Genomic DNA, 22,429 nt, shown 5'->3' on the forward strand with positions numbered 1-22,429 from the left:
GCACTTCTTCCTGCAAGTCTTTGAGTTAAATATGTTTCCTCCTCCCCCAAGTAATTCATAAATTAGAGGATTTCTGAAAGCAGCTTGTAGATAAGTAGCTGATTAAAACACACAAACTTGGCTGTGTATGAACTTTGTATAAATATGCTAAAAATACATCGATTCTATTCTGAAATATTAAGGGTGCGTGAATAATTTAGTGAGTCACTTCAGAATTACTAAAAACAAAAAAACAACTTTCTATAAATAGTAGTGGCTCTGTGCTCCAAATTAGCACTGAAACTCAGAAGCATTAGCAAGAATCACACTGTGGCTACAGAAGCCACTTCTGCTCAGTTGTCATGCAACAGTTTCTTTGTAGTTCAAGAGAAAGAAAACCCTCACAGACACTTTTCATGTCGCCACACATGCCAGCTCAAGCCTTTATTCAGCCTCCAACATGCCAAAGAACTTTTCGTTTTAAACGCAAGCTATTAGCTGGACTTCAAACACCTTTTCACATCAGCGTCACATGCCTCGACTAGCGTCTCCATTCGCTTTCTTGTAGTTGGAGTTAAATCTACAACTTGATTGCATTTTGTTTTTCTTAAACCAAGAGCGGTTCATGTAGAAATAACAAACTGTGTTAATATTTTCCTTTTATTCAACAAAGAACCAGTGATCGGTGCACAACACTACCCTGGCATTGGAAAAGAAAACGGCAGCTCTTAAAGTTTCTGTGCTTCATTATTAATGTGTTCCAAGTAGAGACATTTTTGTGGTGGTAATTTTGCAATGAAGTTTCTGTTGAAAGGGGCTTTAATGAAATGGCATCATCAGGAAATGGTCGGCGTCGTTTCTCACACGGCCAGACCTTTTTAAGGCATTGGAAGAGGGACATTAACGCTTAAAACCCCCCAAAAAACCCTGAAATATACATGATGATTAGATGAAGTCTGAGCTACGTGTGTCAGTTCAAAGTTAAAATGGGGAAGATCCATTTCTGTGACATGCTGTCTGAAGGGCAGGTGATTCAGATCACATCAGCCCAGTCAGGACCGTGGTCAGAAACATCACCTGGGGGTGTTCACAGCTGTTTGATAAGCCACTGTTACGGTTAGTAAACCTAAATATAAAAAGCAAGTATCCCTCACTTTATAAAGTTTTAAATTACAAAATACAAAACACTCTGAATTCTTGTATATCACACAAGCAATAAGTAGAACTTGGAGGAAGGACAAACGCTAGAAAAAGGAAATAAGGAACAAGATAATAAAAGAGGAAGGAAGGAGAGGCAAACACTACAGGAAGTAAATAAGAGCAACGAATGACAGGAGGAAATAAAAAAAGAGGAAGGGCAAACACTGAAGGGAAGGAGGAAGGAAACTAGAATGAGGAGAAACTGACAACATTTGAAAAAGTAAAAGAATATAAAGGGGAAGGAAGGAAAAAAATCTAAAAATACAAAATATTTTTGAGAAAGTATAGATTTCAGTCATTCCTGGTTCAGAATGAAGGGGAAGCCCTGCTGAAAACTGACGTTTTTCATGCATGTCCTCACTAAAAGAAGAGAAACTCAATATTTGACATGTAATAGGTAAACATTTACCGACAGGGAGCTTGAAATTCTGCACAGCAAAATTTTACGTGGGGCTGGTAAGTTTCTACGCTAAGGGAGCAGATGACGCAGATTTAAAAGAAAAAAAGAACAAAAACACAACTGGTACTGGTGCAGCTAATTTAAACTTACACTGCAGATGAAGGGGGGGAAACAAGTAGCAGCAGATAAAAAAAGAAAAAAAACTGCAATCACTTGCCAGCGATCCAGAGAGGAACAACCACACCCCCATGCCTTCAGTCACTCATGGGATTATTGCTGTCTTTCCCAAAGTAAGAACCTCTAGCTTATACTGCTGACTTCTCTTCACTGTGGACTTCTGCAGATAACTGTGCTTTTCATTTTTTCTTTCCAATAGAAAGTACACCTGAACCAGTGGTTCAGGAGACGTGAATCTTTTTGAGGAATATTTATCTGACACAGCGAGTAACAATGTACATTAGTACAATTCTTCGCTAGGTGTGTGTGTGAAACGGCTGCAGGCTGTCCCCCTCGGACTCACCCAGGGATCCCTGACAGATGTCTGTGCGAGTCGCTCCGTCCACAATGAACTCCGGCCGCCTGCACAACTCCTGTTGGGGACACACAACGCAGACATGCCTTTAGTAACTCATTTTTAAAGCAACTCATCTTATTCTCATGACCCTGCAAGTCGCAATTCAAAGCCAAACCAGGTGGTTTCTTCATGAATACAATGTAAAAAAATAAATAACATAATAATTCTTTTGCTGCCTTTTTAAACACGTAAATTCATGTAGCTTACTACATGAAAAGTAGCCTCAACTGCACATCAGCTGTTTTTGTGTGGTGCACAGGAACATAAACAAAGGCAAAAACAATACATGCAATAAAACATTACATTTATTAGAAATATTCCAGAAACTGCTCTATGTCCTTTGAGCTTTCAACTTTAGCCTGTTGTGAAACACGCTGGATTTGGAAAATGTTTGTTTTTAACCGCTGCCGTTACCGTTAACATCTTAGCATGTGCGATTAATCTAACAAGTTTAACGAGTTAATATTACATAATGCAGATTCATCGTATGACCCATGTTAACTCAAAAGCCTCTCAAGGTCAAAGCAGCGCGTTACACAGTCTTGTACTGCGGTCAGTACAAGCTTTTTTACAGTCCAAGCTTACAAAGTTAAGCATTGTGGTTAATCATGATTAACTGCAATGCTATAATGTGATTAATCTGATTAAATCTTTTAAATTGATCGACACCACTGGTTTTTAACCCACCCAAGGATACAAGAAAACACACAATCCTCACACATCCAATCGTTTTTGGGGAGATGCGTGACGACCCTGACCCAGTTCCCACGGAGTAACTATTACAGACCATATAACACATTAAGAAACACTAAAGTTTAGTTGAGCTCACGATACGCCTTAGATGGATCCATGACGTATTTATGGACAAACTCGTGGTCAGCCTACTGAAACGAAAAGTTGCAGAAGGCGATAAAAGACTGCAGCCACGAAGACGATCACGACCCTGGGGGAATCGGATCACAGTCCTTCGCTCAGTAAAACTAAAAGATCGTCACGATTCGTGGGGGTGAGGGGGGCGGGAGTGGTGACGAGCGTGCCGCCTTCAGGGCTTCTGTGATCACACTGAGCTCTCTTGAAATACTCGACTACAGCGAGAGCTCTGGTGTATTTATGAGGAGTTAATCAGAGACGGGAGGCAGAGCAAAGGAGGAAAAAAAACGCTGCAGACTTCCTGAACTGGAGGAAAGAAACCCCAATCACTCAGCTCTGAACGTGTAGTTGCCTGGCAACAGATGAAAGTCAGGACTGTGGGCAAGGTTTGCTTCAGGGGGTAATCAAATAATCCTGGGGAAGACTTCGCAAAACTCCTACGAAGTCATTATCTGCTCTCACATGCGCACACACACACACAAAAAAAAAAATTGTTCACATCTCTGTTTTTGTTGAGGTTGGGATTGGACAATAAGCTTTCCAATAAGAGTGTTATTGTTCATACTGGGCAACAGAACAAGCACAGATTAAAGCAGTTATTTCCTTACATTACTCAATAATTCCACCTCACCTAAAAAGCCTTCCTATTCATTCGCATGTCTTTAATTGGGCTATTAAGTGATAACGGGACACAACGCAGCACAATAGCAACCTGAAACGTCTGCCATGCAACAACTGACTTCAGAAGTTTTGAATTCAGAAGTTACCAAGTTAGTGTGTAGAATCCCTCTTTTTGCAACTTAATCTCAGTTTTAATCCAGTTGATGACCTCATACGTAAACGGAACAGCATTAAGTAACGGGGACTGAAATAAATTCACGGTCAATTTGGAAGAAAAGTGGTTAAAGGCTGCAAATGACTACAGACTGAGGCAAGACAACCGTCAACATTCAACCAGAACGTAATCGTTTATTAGAGTAGTACCATGCCAGATCTAAAGCCAAATTTTCAGCAAAATCTGAAAATTGATATTCATAAAGGCCTTGTGTCTGAAATTGGAAGAACTGGCAGAAATTAGACATAACTCAAAAATGACTTGCAGCTCTAATAGCAGTAACATGTCATTTTCCAAAGTATTGACTCAATGGATTTGTCAGATATACATCTGATTCAGTTTAATTGAATTTAATATATTTTTAAGGCTTGTGGTTGTACTGTGACAAAAAGTCGAAGGAGTGAAAACGATTCTTTTAGACACTGTTGAGCTCAGAGTTGACTTTTGACCACCTCAGAAAAGTAACATCACTCATACGTGTGTCTCTATTTCCAACATTCTTCGAATTCAGCACGAATAGCCGTCCCATCCCTTAACGAATCTGCAACAATACAGTAAAGACACCCCCCCCCTTTCTTACCGAGGGTCTCATCCAGCGGACGCCGCTGGTCTTGGAGGATCTGGGGCCGAGCTCGTTGAATCCCAGAGACGATGTGGCGCAGGGGAACAGACTGTCCTCGAACAGCGTCCCATTCCGGAGGCACTGCGCTTTGAGAGACTCGTAGTCCTGACCCAGAAACTTCACCGCGTTGTTATTCTGTCCGAGGCCGCCGTCACGATCCCACTGACTCCTGAGCTTGGCGGCCATTCCAGTGGCATAAATGGGGGCCTCCACCATCTTGACAGCTGACTATAACTCTTTATGAGGGTCGTTTAAAAATAAAAATCGGGCGACAATAAGTAACCAATTATTCGGGAGGCAGCTGTGATCAATGCATCAACAGCCTTTCATAAAAAGCACTTGTGTAAATGTGATGAGGCGCTATAATAGCTTTGAGCCCAAATCATAAATTAAAAGGAACCACAAGCTGCCATTAGGAAGCTATTAAATATTGATGAGTGGAGGATTGCGGTTGCTTAAAGCGCAGCCACAAACGGAGGATCTCTGAAGTGACGAGGCTTTTCACGAGAGAGGCGTGGCGTCCTCACATCAGAGCCCAGCGAATGGGAGCAGCAACAGGATGTATGTTGACAGGATTTTGTTGACCGGGTGTCGGGTTGTCCCTTTAGTGCCAGATGGTAAAACCTAGAATGAGAAAAATAAATAAATAAAACACAAGAATTTCAGAACCTGAGCTCAGAAAGAATGCAGAGAAACAAGTGTACATCTCCTAAGGCAGCAGCTAAAAACAGCTTCTATGAAACATGCAGGGGATTTTTGTTTGTTTGTTTGTTTTAAAGTCAGATCAGTTTGCTTTGCTTTCCAGCTAACCACTGCTTGCATTCCAAAAGGGCATAAGACACAAAAAAAACAAATCTGTGCTACTCCTGTGGAGCAGCGCTGAACGTGGACAAAACGTCAGAAACGACTTGCATTGAGACTTAGATCAGCCGCTCTGTGGGGAGTGTACGTAGTGCGCGAGAGGCTTAGAGATGCGCTTTGTGTGAAGCGCAGCGCTTAGTGAACTGTGCATGGCACCAGAACAAGCAAAAGCTCTCTCAGTGTCTTTGAACAAGCAGAACCGTGAAGTGTCAAAAGCGCTCCAGAACATTTTGACAGAACTGGAGCTGCCGAAAACACGCCGACAAGAGATGCGGCCATTTATTTTTAACACCAGGTTCGTTTCTTTTTGTAACTCTCCAGCACCGCTTCCTGTTTCAACATTTACCTTGCAGGCACAGGCAGCAGCTTAGCTTAAAGCAGCTACCATTGGCTAATGCAAAGCTTCTTCAACTTTGTAACAGTTTCCACCACTCGCTGTGAGCCACACCCACTTCAGTGACCCACTTCAGTGACAGATTCCCGTGAGCCGAGTCCAAACAGAGAGGAGAGAACGTTCCTCCTCTACAACTGCTGGTGGAAATAAACAGCAGCTAGCATCAATGCTACACTTATACTCATGGAAAGAAAGCAATTCTAGAGTTTTACAAATCAGGACAGGATTGTTTACTAGAGGTGGGTGAAATAGACCAAAAATGTATCACCATATTTTGTAATACTTCTGTAATAATGATGAAAACTACAACTTACTTGAAATCTTTTTAGGTAACTGCTATCATAGCCCTACAAACTCAAATGTTACTGATTTTATTTGGCTTCTTCAGCATACTAGTCACAGAAAGAAGTGTGTTTTGTATTACTAAGCTGCAGGCATTAGCATAAATTTATTATATTTTCAAATTTACTGATGCTCTCATGGAACAAACAGTAAAAAAAAAATACTATTTTAAACATTACAGGAAATTGTTGACAGTAAGTCAAAAATAATGCAGTTTTCATTATATGCTAAATGACCATCTGTATTGTTTGCTGGTCTAGAAGATATTAGGGTCAGAAAACAAGAAAACAGCAATAAGCAGGAAGTCAACCGCACCTAGCTATCAGTCTTGGAAAGGTTATAAATCTGTTTCTAAACCATTTAAAGTTCATTATTCTTCACTGAGACGTTGCTAACAAATTTGTGACAACAAACTATACAATTGTTAAAGAAATCACACACAAAAAGCAAGAATTATACCTCAGACATCACATATCTTATGTAGCGTGTTAAAGCTCAAGTGTAGCTTGTTTGGAAAGGTAACCATGAGAATGAATATACTTTACAGAAAGTATTCAGGAGGATTTTTTTTTCCAAAGTTGCATCGACTCTGCCCTTTGGTGAAATGAGGTGAAAGTAAATGTGTTTGGTCATAGCACACAGCACTGTGTTTGTCAAAAAACCTCATGCTTGTCAGGCATGAAAACCTGATCATTTTGGCTTGTTTTGTAGCCAAAAGACTGAAGCATTCAAGTGGTAAAATGTCAAGTGGGCTAACATAGTTGAGTCACCCTGCAGGATTAGTAAGAAATCTTGCAAGAAAGGCACTAATGGGGAGCGGAGCATCAAAAGAGTGTCTCCAAACTTTACTTGAGTGAAAAAACGCTGTCGTAAAAGAAAGCCCCAAAATTCCTCCATGATGACTTCAAGAGACGAGATGTTTTTTCTTCTTAAAGGTAGACCTACAAGCTCTGGACTCCCAGTGCTGAATGTAAAATGTCTGAAGAACTCAGTAAAACACCAGTACGCTGCAGAAATATTTGGTACCACCACGACCTATTGGTGCAATTTGAAAGTAAGCAACAGCATTTCTAAACGCAACAACAAGTAAAAGAAAAATCTGGCATCTGTTTCTACTTTCAGTAAACATCGACTCTGGGATTTTTCCATCCTGACTGGTAGCTGCTACAAGCTATCCGGTCGTATCATTCCTGTCCCGACATTAGACGGCACTAGCAGGTATGCTGTTTATTTGATGTGTGTCGTCCGTAAATAATTTAAGAGCACATAAGAGTATAGGACAGCACTTACAGCACTCGGGTGATAACACACCAACACTTAGCAGAATAAGCACTCTTTACAGCGGACGCAGCAGACCGTGAGCCCAGGAGGAAGGCTTTTTCTTAGGACAACATATTCTCTGCAAATACAACTTAAAGGCAGGATGGAAAAGTTTGCCCTTTGTCTTACGGTCGTCATTCTGCCACCTGAATCAGGACGATTCACAAAAACAAACCTCCATTTAAAATACTCCCGGTCTAAAATGTAGAAGAAAAAAAAACAAGACGACATAAAGAGTTCCCTATACACTCGAGCATTCTAAATATTTTATTGAAACCCGTCTCGAGAAACTGAATTAATCATGCAAATCATAAAAGTCACCCAAGCAGCGCAGAGATGTGAAAACACAACAGAGCTGAAAATTGAGGCCGTTCTTCAGTAGCAGCACAGTGTTTAATATGCAAAAGATATGTCAGTGCTGCTGTCTGAGCAGAGAAGAGGTCGTCTGTGTGTTCGTTTTAAAACATGACAGTAAAGATAACGAAACAAAAAAATAAATAATAATTAAAAAAAAATTAAAAAAATCAGGAACAAATCGGAATATTATAATATTTAGGACCAGACTAGAACATGAAGGATTTTAAATCCGCTGCATGTTGTCAACATGACCTCTGCCCTGCATAAGTTAAATATGGATATCATTAATATTTTATTTCCTCTCATATGAAAGCTACAGTGTCACACCTCAGTGCACGTGGTGTGATTTATGACAGCATGATGGGGACATATTAACACATGAACGCAACTGGAGTCAAACAAAGCTGGGCGGAAACAAGAATCACCTTCAAGGAAACCAAATTGTTTGTGGTTTCTACTGGGACATAAACAAAGGACTTAGTTAGTGGGCCCAGTTAAGTCAAGACGAACACGCGCTGCACTCCAAACAGCACAAAGGTCGAACCATGATTTTCAACATTTCAGGAGAGATCCTAGTAAAAAAATAAAGGGAATATTGAAGAGATTCAGCCACATTTTGAGTGATTTTTGGCACTTCTTCTCTAAAGAAAGATTTATCCTCACCTTAAAGGGCAGTGTTACGCATAGTCAAGGCACGTTGTGCCATGTTATAGCACAATCTAGGAACGGTCGATACTAAACCTGAGACATCTGCATCGGCATCGGAAATGTAAAAAGTGGATCGGTGCATTCTTATAAAATAGTAACATTTATGTCACTTTTATTTAAAAAATGTCATTGTGTTGTGACAGTATAATACTGTATAAACTACTCTGCCTTCCCCCTGTGGTATCTACAGTCTGAAACCAGTTAAGAGTAATTAGAGGAAGCTGTATTTCTACATACAATGATACAGATAGTTTTGAGGAGGAACTATTGTGTGAGGAGCAGCTTAAAATCCTTTAAGGCCAACCCCCCTCCACCCCCCCACCAATCAAAATACAGCATGACACTACTTTTTCTGCTGATGCATGTCTGAGTCCAACAGGCATCCATCCTCCTTCTCACCGCATATCCAGGGACAGCATTGCACATAAACACTGTATGAATGTGACGAGGCGTCTGAGCAATGAATAAACTCTCTGACCGCCTCCGGGGTATTTCTGCATGCAGAGCTCATATTCCAAACACTGCTTACAGTGAACTGATATATCTATGAAATGGTTTGGAGAAAATAGACCTGCAGAGAAACCAGACACTCGGAGTATCCAGAAAGATTGTTATCTTTATCTAATCGAAAGATAAGAGTGCGCGAACTGGTCTTGCAAAGTTAAAAAAAAAAAAAGAAAAAAAAAAAGAAAAAAAGAATAAAAAAACTTCCTTTGGCAGGAGAGCAGCTGCTTTAAAGCAGGTTTTGTTATTTAACTTTTTTTTTAAGCATACATATGACTCGCATAGATAAGTAAGGGTCCCGGAAGAGGACATGTCCAGTAATCAAACTCTTAAGGTAATCCTATTTGTTTCAGTGTCATCAAAATTAACATCCGATCCGTGGCATATATATGAGGTGCGCATGAAAACAAGACATGTCATAGAAGGAAACAACCCCGGAAATATGTACTCTGCATGTTATGACTATTTTATTTATCTTGGTCGTAAAGTTTTTAATAAAAATAATAATTGGAAACAAATGTTGCTCTTGCAGCAGAAGATAGTTTTGAAGTTTCAAATTCGTTCCACAAACTTCAAAATCTTCCTGTGAAGAAAGTTCGGACGAAAGCAGCCCGTTTATCGTCGCACCTCAATAAAATGCAGCTACAGCACCCAGATTCAGGAAATTCGTGTTAAGCTTACCTTTCTGACTGTTTCCTTAATGTACAGTTGTTAGGGTTCAGTTGGCCACTCGACGCTTTCTGTTCCTGTCCATGTTTTGTGTGGTTTACCCCGCCTTCTTAAATATCTATAGCCCTGCGTTTTTAGCAACGCCCTGCAGCCTCTCCCTTGCCCCGGTGCGCCCCCTCTCCACTGCGCCTGCGCACTGCACGCTCATAAAGCACGGCTCAAAGGAATTCACTTTCATAAAGCCAGATAGATAAGAGCCTCGATGTGCTGGTCCACTTCTTCCTTCTGTTTGTTTTATTGAAAGTAAGGCAGTCGACTGCATGAATAGATAAAACACAGCAAAAATAAATTCATTTTTTATATTTATAAACAACCCAGTGTGCGTCTATTTTTTTCTACATTTTTTTCTTCTTTTTTTTAAATTTGACTATTAGCTGCTTTTCTGTTGTTTTCTGGTATCTACCACCCAAATAGGTGGCCTACAATAAGCCCAAGTAAAAGCAAATGGATAATAATAATGAAAATGTATCTGGATATGAGATTTTCAGCAACAAACATTCCAGGTATAAAATAAATCATATACACTGAAAAGCAGCTTATTTCCTCTAATTAAGCGCTGGGGAAAATCTATAACGTCCAACTTCTCAGAGTGCATAGCATCACAAATTCGTTGGGCTTTAGAATGGATATCTGATAGCGTTTGCTTAAAAAGCTGAAGCTAAAATTATGTATATGTCACCACACTGACATCTAGAGGCGTAACATTGTACAGCATCGGTCGTTCTCGAACTCCGTGTCCCAGCGAGCTTCTCTGGAGTTCTCGCGTTATCTCAGATACCACCGTTGTTCCATTGAGAGAAGCTCAACATGGCATCCGACGGAACACCGGTCGCGGAGGCTCTCCCGTCTGAATTGGGGAATGCTATCGCGGCTTTGAATACATGGAGCAACCCGGACCTCCAGACCAAGCTGGCCGAGCTCGGAGCACCAAACATGGGTATGAAAGACGCGGAGATAGAACTTCATCAGCAGCGTGTTTAGCTAATTTCTGGCTAGCCAGTTGCTAGCCGCAGCAAGCACTACTGAAACGCCGTGCTTCCGTTGAGGAGGGCTGCCGCCAGGCCTGTACAGTGTTTACATCAACTTGAACGCATTATTCGTAGTAGTTAGCATGTATATAATTTTTCCGACCCAATATGGGATGATTAAAGCACAAGCTGAACCAATGTGATAGTTTTTAGCGAAGCACCCACTTTAATTTTTGCGCCTTGGCTAACTTTCAGGAGGAGTTGAATGGATTAGTTACTGAGTTTTTGCAATGATTATTTACGTCTTCGTTACATAAACGTTATCTGGTGGACAATATTAAGATTAGTATTAATTTTCTCTCGTCCAGGTCCTCGGGAGGAGCTCATCGACAGGCTGAAAGGTTACATGATCCAGGTGAGCAAACCGCCGAACTTTAAACAAGAAATAATGGCCTCCAGTCGTTTTTGTGGGGTTTGTTGCAACACAGTTAAATTCTCCTCTTCTTTTAGTCATTTGGTGTCTGAAATAAGTTATTTGTTGTGCTGCAGACTGGAATCATCCTTACCAAACCAAATGATGACAAAATGGCCTCTCAGGTGAGTTCTTTACAGGTCACAGGGGCATTGTGAGGGAATGTGGTGGTTCATTTATTTCGCTATGATGGGTTGGAAACGAGTTGCATGTTCAAAATGTCCAGGATTTGACAACACAACATTGTCTTTGTGTACATCCTGTTAATAGACTACCTGTTGTTCACTATAAAACACAGTTTGGTCTGATATTAATTTGCATTGATTTTAGTTTGACTACCTGTTTAGAATAAAGATTAATGCATAAATTATAAGTAACAACACCATATGCTGTTGTCTCACCTGGACATTTGTAGGACTAGGGCTGCTCTAACAACATTTTTAGTAATGATTACAAATAACCAAGCAGCTTCTATATTATAAATGTATTTTTCTCATTTTCCATATCTTTCCTCTCTTCAGATGTCGGCGATTCCACCCATGCCCCCCATGCCCATGCCGCCGATGCCTCCAGGCATGAGCATGCTCCAGCCTCTGCCCATGATGCCTCCGGGAGCCCCGCCTCCGCCGGGCATTCCCATGGGCATGGAGCACGCTCCCCTGCCGCCTCCGGGCCTGTCCCAGGACGACCAGCTGAAGATGGCTCAGCAGAGAGCAGCCATGGTTCTACAGCAGGAGGAACGGGCCAAGCAGCAGGTGAGCTTTACCCACCGTTTGTAGCCCACTGGAACCTTTCAGAACACCAGACATAATGTAACCGTTTCAAATCTGTCACGATCACCTGCGCCTCTTCATTTGCTGGTTTTGTTCTCGTCCCGCGTCAGGCAGCGGTGATGATGGAGCAGGAGCGCCAGCAGGAGATGGTCAAGATGCAGACGAGATCCCTGCCCACAGGTTTGCTTTAAACCTTTTATTCAAATAAAAATTGCTTCCAGCTCGGAACCTGTGTGAAGATTTGAAAAATGTGTTTTCAGATGCTCTCCGTTCAGATTGAGGGAGATTGAGTTACTTTCAATAGAATAGCAAAACATTTTGGTTCCATTGTGCGTATACCTAATAGACCTACCTCTCAAAGTGAAACCTGTCTCTGTAAAATAAATTGACTCATTGGAGTTAAATTTTTAAAAAAAAGTATTAGTAAAAGATAATAAAATCAGGCATCATTTTCCTTCCATTTCTCAAATATGCACTTTTTAGAGAAATTCCAATTAGCGTTTTCTTCAACTGTTTGAAATAAAATGTCCCTTTTATAATATTTTTAAAAAAATTGAGATATCAATAGGCGCCGTTTCAAAGTTAGAATGAAATGATCATGTTTTAATGTTTCCTTGTGATTTCCATGTGAAGTTTCAGTCTTGGATCCTCGAGGTCCACTTCCTCCTGGTGTCACCATGCTGCCCCCCCAGAAGCAGAGGGTGCCGCCTCCTCCAGGAGAAGATAACAAGGAGGTAAACGGACCATTTCCTCCTGTACAAGATTTTTTTCACAACAAATTCAAAAGCTTTCACAGCAAGTTTGGTTCTAAATGAATCCTTTGTTTGTTAAAAAGACATTCCTTTGGATTTTGTCTTTTTATTGGATGCAAATTTTTATATATCTTCTTCTTCAAGTTACTTTTTTTTTAACTCTAAAAGTTATTAAAACTAAAAACTTCTCTTTTCATTTGGGAGATCTTGTCAGCCTGCTGGTTGAAAGTGGAGTCTGTGATTCATCTTTATCCTGATTAAAGTCTCTGAATCCAAACCCTTCCAGCCCTGGCAGAACGAGGAAGTGAGTGTCGGCGGGCCTAAAATCCCCCAGGTCCTGGAGAAGATCCTCCAGCTGAAGGAGATCAGACAGGAGCAGCTCACTGACGCACCAGGTCAGCACAGCTATCCGCCACTGAAAGAGAAACGCTGATTAAAGAGATTCTCTTCTCCTTTTTTGCTGGATATTCCTTCTGAATAATTGGCTTGGTCGCTACAGATCAAATCTTTTACATCTGGGTCTGGATTTTTTTCACATTCTCTTCTGAGCCGATCAGACCACATTTATAGCTGAGCTCAAAAATGATCCGTACCCTTGGCAGATTTAAAAATCTTTTTCTTCTACCAAAAGAAATCTTAAACATGTGAAGAAAGTACCGGTTTATCCGCTTAATTGACTCACCCATAGGCCTGTCACGATAAACGATAAATCAATTAATCGCACGATAAATTAAACCGATCGACCTCATTTTAATTATCCGAAAGCAGGAGGAGAATCCACGCTTTCTGATTGGCTACCTGTCACATTCAGCGTTAAGCTCCCCCTCGGAGAAAACCCCTGATTTAGATCTGAGCGGCCACGACGATCTACATCACACTCCAGGATAATCGGTTACGAAATCGCCATCGACAATCTTAGATCGGCCAACGTTGTAAGATTATCTTAAAGGGAAAATAGGGGCAACAAAATCATGTGGTATAAACTACTGCATCAGGTGGTTGGATGTGCCCATCTTCTCTATTTAAATATAGTATACAGACTTCATATCTGCACTCTTTTTGTTGAATGCAGTATTTATTTCCACTTTGGCTTTATGTTGTTTAGTTTTTATTCAAGTACGTTTTTTGTTAATGGAGACCGAGAATCCATTTTATTTTTGTTTTTGGTTTTGTTTATTTAGTTTATCAGTTCCAGTGTTATGTGTTCTTTTGAAAATAAAGTGTATCTGTCTATGGCAGGAAATCACATGCATTATTAGTCATTTCCATTAAATCAGTGTCAAAAGGTCTTGAAACAATATTATCGTTTATCGCAATAATTTTTTAGACAATTAATCGTCCAGCAAAATTTGTTATCGTGACGGGCCTACTCACCCATGAATTATTTAATAGACAATAAACTAAACTATTAAATGACTGCAACCTTAGTTGGGATGGATGCTGGTCGCATGGTGAGAACAGGTTGTTTGATGTAAAGGAGCTGATTGGTTAGGATGATGATGTTTGTTCCTTTATTTTGATTTAACAAAACAAATGTGATCATTTATCTAAAACTAATACATGACACATTCAAAGTACGACAGAGTATAGGGCTGTATTAAGAAAAAGAAAATAAAAAATTCAAGAATAAAGTCGTAATATTGTAAGAACAAAACCGTAATTTTGCGAGAACATCTTTATACGGTAATAATGCAAGAATAAAGTCATAATATTATGACTATTTTCGTAACACAACTATTTCCATATTTCAACTTTATCCTCATATTAGTTTATCCTCCTATTATTACGACTTTATCTTATGTATAATACGGTACTCTGTCATATGAAACAATATAGTGGCTGAACCTGGATCTTTTTATTTAGCGTATCTTTAAAATCACATTCAAAATGAAGTCTGGAGATTTCTTGATGAAGGTGTTTAAAACTGTAATCTTGCTGGTAGTTGATCAAGTCCTGATTTAAAAAAGAAAAGACTATAGCACAAACAGGCTGTGTTTGGGAGCTATGGCAACATTTAATCTGGTTTAAAACATCTGAATAAATAATTGTTTTAAAATATCTAAATGTCATCATCTGCCCTTTGTTCCTCCAGAGGAAGATGACGACGATGGAGACATGGATGCTAACAATTCCTCCGCTCAAGCCATGTCTGAAACGGACGACGACGGCCAGATGTCTAAAAAAGATGTGAGTCTTTTAACCTTCACAATCTAATCTTCTGAATAGCAATTGTTTTATTTTATTTTTTTTTTTTTTTTGACTTTACAAACTAAATGTTTTCACTAGAAAAACCGCAAACGCAGGAACCGCAAAAAGAAGAGCAAGAAGAAGCGAGCGCTGGAAAAGAAGGAGCAAGCTGAACAGCAGCAGCAGCAGCAGCAGCAGAAGAAGGAAGGCAGCGAGAAGGAGAAGGACAAAGATAAAGACAAAGGAAAAGACCCGGAGGTGGAGATCGAGTACGTCACCGAAGAGCCGGAGATCTACGACCCAAACTTCATCTTCTTCAAGAGGATCTTCGAAGCGTTTAAGGTGACTGCAGTAGCTTTATAATTTAGACTACAAGTTGAATTGCTTTTTAGTGTTTAATTTATTTAACAGTTATCCTCTCTCTCCCTACACGTAGCTCACTGACGACGTGAAGAAAGAGAAAGAAAAGGAGCCAGAGAAGGCCGAAAAGCAGGAGGCGATCGGCATGCTGCGGAAAAAAGGCTTCGAGTTGGAGAGGAAGGACAGCGACGACAGCGATGAGGTACGGATACTGTCCGTTAGCGGAAGTGATTTTTTTTTTTTTTTTTTTTTTTTTGCTTTTGAACATCCTTGTTTCGTCTCCAGGAAGCCAAACCAGATGTACCAAAACTGTCCAAGAAGAAGCTGAGGAGGATGAACAGGCTGACTGTGGCTGAACTCAAACAGGTGAATCACGACTGTTGTTTTTAAATGAACTCAGAACGACTGTGATTTGAATCGGAACAACACTAGACGTCTGCTTGAGCACGTCATCCCTGTTTTGTGGGAACGCTTTGGATCTATGTACTTGTGGAATAAAACGATCCTACGTTTATCCCTGTTGGTTTTCCTGATGCTTTCCGCAGTTGGTGGCCCGTCCGGACGTGGTGGAGATGCATGACGTGACGGCCCAGGAGCCCAAGCTGCTGGTCCACTTAAAGGCCACCAGGAACACGGTGCCTGTGCCGCGCCACTGGTGCTTCAAAAGAAAGTACCTGCAGGGGAAGAGAGGTATCGAGAAGCCTCCGTTTGAGCTGCCGGAGTTCATCCGGAGGACGGGGATCCAGGAGATGAGAGAGGCCCTGCAGGAGAAGGTGGGTGGCCCTTCAGCGCTCTCGGAGAAAAGCATTTAGCCAAGAATGCGTCGGGTTGCTAACGGCGTTAATGTTTCGTGAATGTCTGTGTAGGAGGACGCCAAATCTATGAAAACCAAAATGAGGGAGAAGGTCCGACCCAAGATGGGGAAGATTGACATCGACTACCAGAAGCTCCACGATGCTTTCTTCAAATGGCAAATCAAACCTAAACTCACCATCCATGGAGACCTTTACTACGAGGTACAACACAGTTCTCTTCCTTCAGGGATGAACTGAGGACGTTTGAGATGGACCGATTCCAGGATGGGGTGTTTTTTAAAAGAGATTTTTGGCTGATTGTATTTTATTTCTATTGACTGTAGAGGACATTGTACGAAAAAACACTGGGATGTTGAAGATGTGAAATTTTTATTAAAAAAAGAAAAAAAAGAAAAACTAAGCAGTGGCATTTTTAAATTTGAATGGTTAACAAGTTGAAAGTTTACTACTAATTGTGTTTTTCTCTTTTATTTTTTTTAGGGTAAAGAGTTTGAAACCCGCCTGAAGGAGAAAAAGCCAGGAGATTTGTCAGATGAGTTGCGGATTGCTCTGGGGATGCCAGTTGGACCTGTAAGCTCAGAAACATTACAGCAAAAACTTAGAAATCAGCACAAGTAGAAATTTCACATCAAAATCACCCTGTGAGCATGAAAAGTAGATTTGGATAGTGGGAAGATCAGTTTTGACAAATACAATACAAAATGCTTTTGTTTTAATTGAAAAATGTTAAATTATTCATTCCCTTCTCACTAATTATTATAGCAGTTGACATTACAGCGGTCATCAACGTCTTACTGCTGAGAAGCTTTTTGCATGTTTTCACCAGTATTTTGAAGATTTATCTAGGATAGAAAAGCTCCCTAATGCTTTTCATTTCACCATTTAAGACTTTTTACACCATTAGAAACTCATTAAAAGATGCTAATTATTCAAATACTTAAATTTTTTGAATGCGAGAAAAAAAATTGTATTACTTAAAATGTATCGGTATTCCTTTAGTGAACACTTTAGTTGGTCGTTTGTAGCAAAGGATGCATCTGCAGCTAAAACAATACTGCCTACTAATGTGTGTTTCTTTTTTGTATTAATAATTGGATTGCAAAAGGTGCTTAACGGGAGATTTCTCTTCCAGAATTTCAATCGGGTGAAGCTAAAAATGCCGCTTGAGGAGTTCAGGGCAGAACAGATTTATAGACAAAGAAGGGTTTTCATCTGGAATACAAAAAAAGTATATTTTTGTACAGTTTTGGTTTAATTATTGCCGTTGCCGAGTAATTGGTTAACGATTAATTGATTATTAAATTAGTTTACAATTATTTCGATAGTCGATTAATCACGAGTGAATGAACCGATTAATCGCGATTAAGTCGATTGGTCGTTTCAGGTTCGCCCCCACCGCAGATTCTTTTTTTATGTTCAGTTTGGGATGCTTCTTAATCAAAAATCTAAACGTTGTTATTGCTTCCTGTCAGCAGAAACCTGTTAGTAAAATGAATGTTTACTTTAAATCTACTTCTGTGTGAATAATTTTGGGCTCCATCCATCTTCCTATCAACTCTGCCTTGATGGACTTTTCACGCAGTAGATGTGTTCAGGTTGTCGGCGCAAACTTTCTTATTACTCTGTGGATTCGAAGGGAAAATCCCAATTAAGTTGCATTGAGGCTTGTTGTAGTAATGCAACAAAATTTACAAGGGATTTCCATAGTTACGTGGTGGTAGATGTAACACTTATTAGATGTGACACACTGTTGTGTTTCTGTGTCATTCTGTCTGTTTGCTGCTCTAATTAACGTGCAGACAGTAAGAATACACGTTGTTTCCACGGACGCGGCGCGTTCACACCGACACGCTATCAAGGAGCATCGCAGGATAGCTGTTAATAAAGCCCAGTAAATATTTACTCGTGTAGCTAATTTTATAGCCGGCGCTGTACGACAGCGAAAATGATTATCGCTTCATATCTTTCATCTCCTTCAGCGGGTCTGGCAAACAGAGAGCCTGTTTTACTGTTGACTGAGCAAACAACTCGGTGATAATGTGTTGCCTTCGCCCGTTTCTCGCCAGAACGCTCACAAGGTGCCGCCTCCCTGGTTGATCGCCATGCAGAGGTACGGACCCCCTCCCTCCTACCCCAACCTCAAGATCCCCGGACTCAACTCCCCAATCCCAGAGGTACAAAAAAACATGCTGGATGCTCAACATTTTGGTTGAAATATAAAACTTTATAATGCAAGAATACCTCCCCCCCACCCCCCCAAAAAATGACTGTGGTTATTGATATGTGCTGTGTGTCTTGTCTCTGTTGGTCTGGTCAGAACTGTACATTCGGTTACCACGCCGGCGGGTGGGGGAAGCCCCCAGTAGACGAGATGGGCAAACCTCTGTACGGCGACGTGTTTGGGACCAATGCAACAGATTTCCAGGTCAGAGCTACGCAACGCAGGCCGAACTGAAAAAACACACATTCATCTGCTTTGTTTAATTTTTTTTTTAAAACCCTCGTTAAAGGAAAACTATTCCAAAACAGAGCGGAAATGTTAACACACAGGCTAACAGGCAAGTGTGATTTTTGCGTCCAGGCTAAGGCGGAGGAGGAAGAGGTGGACCGCACACCGTGGGGGGAGCTGGAGCCTTCGGATGAGGAGTCGTCGGAGGAGGAAGAGGAGGAGGAGAGCGACGAGGAGAAGCCAGACGAAACCGGATTCTTCACACCAGCAGACAGGTGCTCAGCATGCAAATTTAATCAAGCTTCGGCAAAGTGCGAACGCCTGATTCTCGAGGAGTCTTGAGGGGATTTCAGATTTAAATATGCGCTTCACGATTTCTTGGGATGAAATTCTGAAGTGTTAACACAATGAAAAAAAACATGTTTTTATTTTGCTGTTTATCAATTGCGACACTTAGATGATTCTTAACAGCAAGCTGTGAAATTGGAAGCCAGTTTTTTTTGTTTCTCCTATCGTCTTTATCACAGAGTTTGCCTTGCAAATAACAAGAAGATTTTACCGCCTCAATGAATGACCTGTGGCTTCATTGTTTATCTGGAGGAGTTTCTGATATTTCTTTGGTTAATCCCGGCATAAAAAAAGAAACCCACTGGCCTGTAGATGGATACACTGAGCTAATCCGTTTGTCTGCTTTTGTGCGTTCCAGTGGGTTAATCACTCCCGGAGGCATCTCCTCGGTACCAGCCGGCATGGAGACTCCAGAGCTGATCGAGCTGAGGAAGAAGAAGATTGAGGAAGCCATGGATGGGTGAGTGTCACTGCTACGCTGCTGTTTTGATTTCTTGTCACCTTTTCCATTTTTTTTGATGAAACTTCGTCAGAAATTAGACATATTTGTTTTCTTGAGTGCATTTCCAGAGGTAACGTCGTCTTGCTCAGGGTAAACGATGTGAACGCACCCTTACTCACAAACTGTAATGTTCTCTGGTGATAAAAGTAGCGCTTATTTGTGAAGTGGAAAGACAAATAGATGGCAAAGTGTCCCCATAACATAATCACCATGTTGGGTGATGTTTAGTGTTAGTTTTCTAACACACGCTGCAACTACAAACTTCATTGCATTTTGGATATATTTTAATGTCTGCATAAAGTGCTTCATTTTTGTTAAAATGTAAGTAAAATGTTTGTTTCTTTATGAATGAAATTTTGAAAAGTGTGGCTTGCTTTTGTATTCTCCTAACCCCCCACCCCCTCCAAAATAAGATCTGGTGCAGCCATTTTTCCTCAAACATCAAATGAGAAATTCTATTAAAATGCATCCAAGTTTGTGATTGCAACATGACAAAGAGGAGAAAAGCTTTGAGAGATGAAATTTCTTACAAGTCACATCAATACGTAAAAACCTGTTTTTGTTCTGCAGAAACGAGACACCGCAGCTTTTCACCGTTCTACCGGAGAGACGAACTGGGGCTGTTGGAGCGGCCATGATGGCCTCGACGCACATCTACGAAATGACAGGGGTGAGACGCCATGGATTTCAGAACAAAATCAAAATATCCTCTCTTTTCATTTATTTATTTTTTAATAATAAAAAAATTCTGACTTTCTTCCTTTTCCAGGTTGGACGCAAAACCGGTGGAGGACAAGAGTCGCAGGGTGTGGAGGTGGCCCTGGCCCCTGAAGAGTTGGAGCTCGACCCGATGGCCATGACTCAGAAATATGAGGAGCATGTCAGAGAGCAGCAGGCGCAGGTGGAGAAGGAGGACTTCAGCGACATGGTGGCCGAGCACGCCGCCAAGCAGAAGGTTCATAAACCGTTTTGTTTTATTTATTTTTACATCATGGTGGCCTGTGATTAATAGCCCCCTTGCTTCCGCTCTCGCCTCCTTTTGTTTCTCATCAGCAAAAAAAGCGGAAGGCCCAGCCGCAGGACACACGAGGCGGTGCCAAGAAATACAAAGAGTTCAAGTTCTAGAGAAACGCCAACCCCAGGCACAGAGCCGGCCGCAGCAGGATGTGAAACGGAGAGAGACGTGCTCCGGTTTCAGTTTCAGAGGATGTACACAACAGCACCAATCAACTGTTTAGATCAGTACCAACTTCTTGTTCCCCCTTTTTTTCTCTTTTTTTCTTACAAAGTATGCATCAACAATGTTGTCTGGCCACATGTCATGTAATTGGTGTCGTGTGCATTTCCTGTTTAACTTGTACTTTTTAGGTCTATTGGGCTATTTTTCCACCATTTTTTTTTTTTTGTTTGTTTTTTGTAAATAAACGATGTGATGTCATAAACATCGACATTTCAGTAATCGTCATTTTGGGATACATTTTGTATGTTTAGCCGAGAGCTCTTCAACCTTTACAATCCTTATTTTTAATCTTATTTTTTGACATCTATACCCTCAATCCAACTAAATACAATTTTTAAAGCCACACGTTGCATAACTGTTTGGAGCAAATATAATAATTGTTTATCTCTAATATAATACCTAAACATCTGATTACAGATTAATAAATTCATTAGGGCTAGTGTGGAATCGCTATAAAAAAACAGCATCTGAAAGTGGGAGAGGACAACTCTGAAATAGATTGTCACAGAAGTTGCCACAAGCCCCATGCAGTGTTTGCTCCCTCCGCCGGGTGGCAGCAGAGGACTCTGAACTCGGAGGTCACGTGCCCCAGCCTGGGAAACACAGTGACCTACATATGTGGAGCAGCTACATGTTGACTCGGTCACTGGTACAAATGCACACACGCAGAGCAACAGCCTTGCTCAGAAACAAACGCTTTGCACCGTCCTGAAATGGGCTACGACTTTTCCCCCATAGTACCGAAATAATGTTGCTGATGGATTATAACTATAACTGCATTAGCTGTCATTGTTTTTACAGGGATTGGGGCTGTAAAATGATATAGTTGATGCACTTGAAAGGTGCATGTTTCAGATATGTGACTGAAACTCAAATTTTATTGGTGCATTATTTGCACAAACGCCAAGAGAAATCCAATCAATACTTCACGTTTCAACTGCATGATTTTTAATATTTTTTTAAAGTGTTATTTTGTTGAATAAGACACAGCAAAGACGTATACTGGCTCTCCGTGGACTTTCACTTGATGACTGTGCAGATTTGGAACGCTGCGTATAATTTGGCGCGGGATTATCCCGTGACCATGTTTTAATCTGCTTGAGTCTAATCTGTTTATCAGTGGCAGCCACTTCTGGAAGTGAGGAAAGCATGTTAAAAAGAGCAGCGGGAGAAATGTGCTTAAGCTCATTCATGTCACTTTCAAACATACCAAAATCAAAAGACTTGTGTTTTTTTTTTTTTGTTTTTTACTGAGCAAAGCTCAAACAGGTGAATTTACCTCGATTAAGTTTGGCATTTAATGTGCAATAAAGTATGTATAACCTATTTGAAAGGCATTTTTGAGGACATGCTAGTGTTAAGTTGCATATTTTGGACAACAAATATTTTCAATCATCTAATTTTAAATCATACAGCCATAGTAACATAACCGATAAGATCATTCAATGATTTATACCAATTGTTAAATTGCAAATTTAATAGTTTAACACCAAACAACACATAATGGGTCATTTGAAAACAAAAAAACGACTCATAATTAATCTTTACATTGTTATGCTAATAAATAATACATTTAAAGTAGATGTTTAACAATTTGCAATCATCTTCCTTGATATTGTTTTTGGTGTTTAAATATGCAGCATATGGTTGTCAGGCCTTCATTAGACCCCGGTTATGACTGCATCCCCGGGCTGCCAGAAACGCACACATGAGGCTGATGTAAGCTCTCTGATCACAGCTGTGATAATCTGATGAGCCGATGGCAGACGGTCACGTGTGACGTAGCCTGCGACGTTGTCATGAGGTCACCTTCTGATTCATAATCAGATTCTGAGGTTGTAGTCAGAGCCGCGCCTTTGTCACCTGAT

General features: G+C 40.7%; 2 protein-coding genes across 2 annotated transcripts in view; one reads left to right on the forward strand and one right to left on the reverse strand.

Annotated features, from left to right (window-relative positions):
• The window catches only part of capn1 (calpain 1), a 33,764-nt gene extending 23,974 nt beyond the window's left edge, over positions 1-9,790 (reverse strand). The window contains exons 1-3 of the mRNA XM_088015835.1: positions 9,648-9,790; positions 4,439-5,104; positions 2,100-2,169 (exon numbers count right to left, since the gene is read on the reverse strand). Of these exons, the coding sequence (XP_087871961.1) occupies positions 2,100-2,169; positions 4,439-4,696 (328 nt within the window). The 5' untranslated portion in view covers positions 4,697-5,104; positions 9,648-9,790. The remainder of the gene's footprint in view (positions 1-2,099; positions 2,170-4,438; positions 5,105-9,647) is intronic.
• Positions 9,791-10,473: 683 nt separating this feature from the next.
• Positions 10,474-20,763, forward strand: sf3b2 (splicing factor 3b, subunit 2). Its single transcript, XM_014986698.2, has 21 exons — positions 10,474-10,632; positions 11,032-11,078; positions 11,213-11,260; positions 11,657-11,890; positions 12,019-12,088; positions 12,542-12,642; positions 12,947-13,055; positions 14,753-14,847; positions 14,947-15,189; positions 15,284-15,409; positions 15,493-15,573; positions 15,753-15,980; positions 16,074-16,223; positions 16,503-16,592; positions 18,089-18,196; positions 18,340-18,447; positions 18,604-18,746; positions 19,178-19,279; positions 19,892-19,991; positions 20,091-20,276; positions 20,375-20,763. The coding sequence occupies exons 1-21, from the start codon at positions 10,503-10,505 to the stop codon at positions 20,444-20,446; spliced, it is 2,571 nt and encodes an 856-aa protein (XP_014842184.2). The 5' UTR covers positions 10,474-10,502; the 3' UTR covers positions 20,447-20,763.
• The last annotated feature ends 1,666 nt before the right edge of the window (positions 20,764-22,429 follow it).

Source organism: Poecilia mexicana, unplaced genomic scaffold (assembly GCF_051168715.1).
Source record: "Poecilia mexicana isolate PSO_F unplaced genomic scaffold, ASM5116871v1 scaffold_18, whole genome shotgun sequence".
NCBI lineage: Eukaryota > Metazoa > Chordata > Actinopteri > Cyprinodontiformes > Poeciliidae > Poecilia > Poecilia mexicana.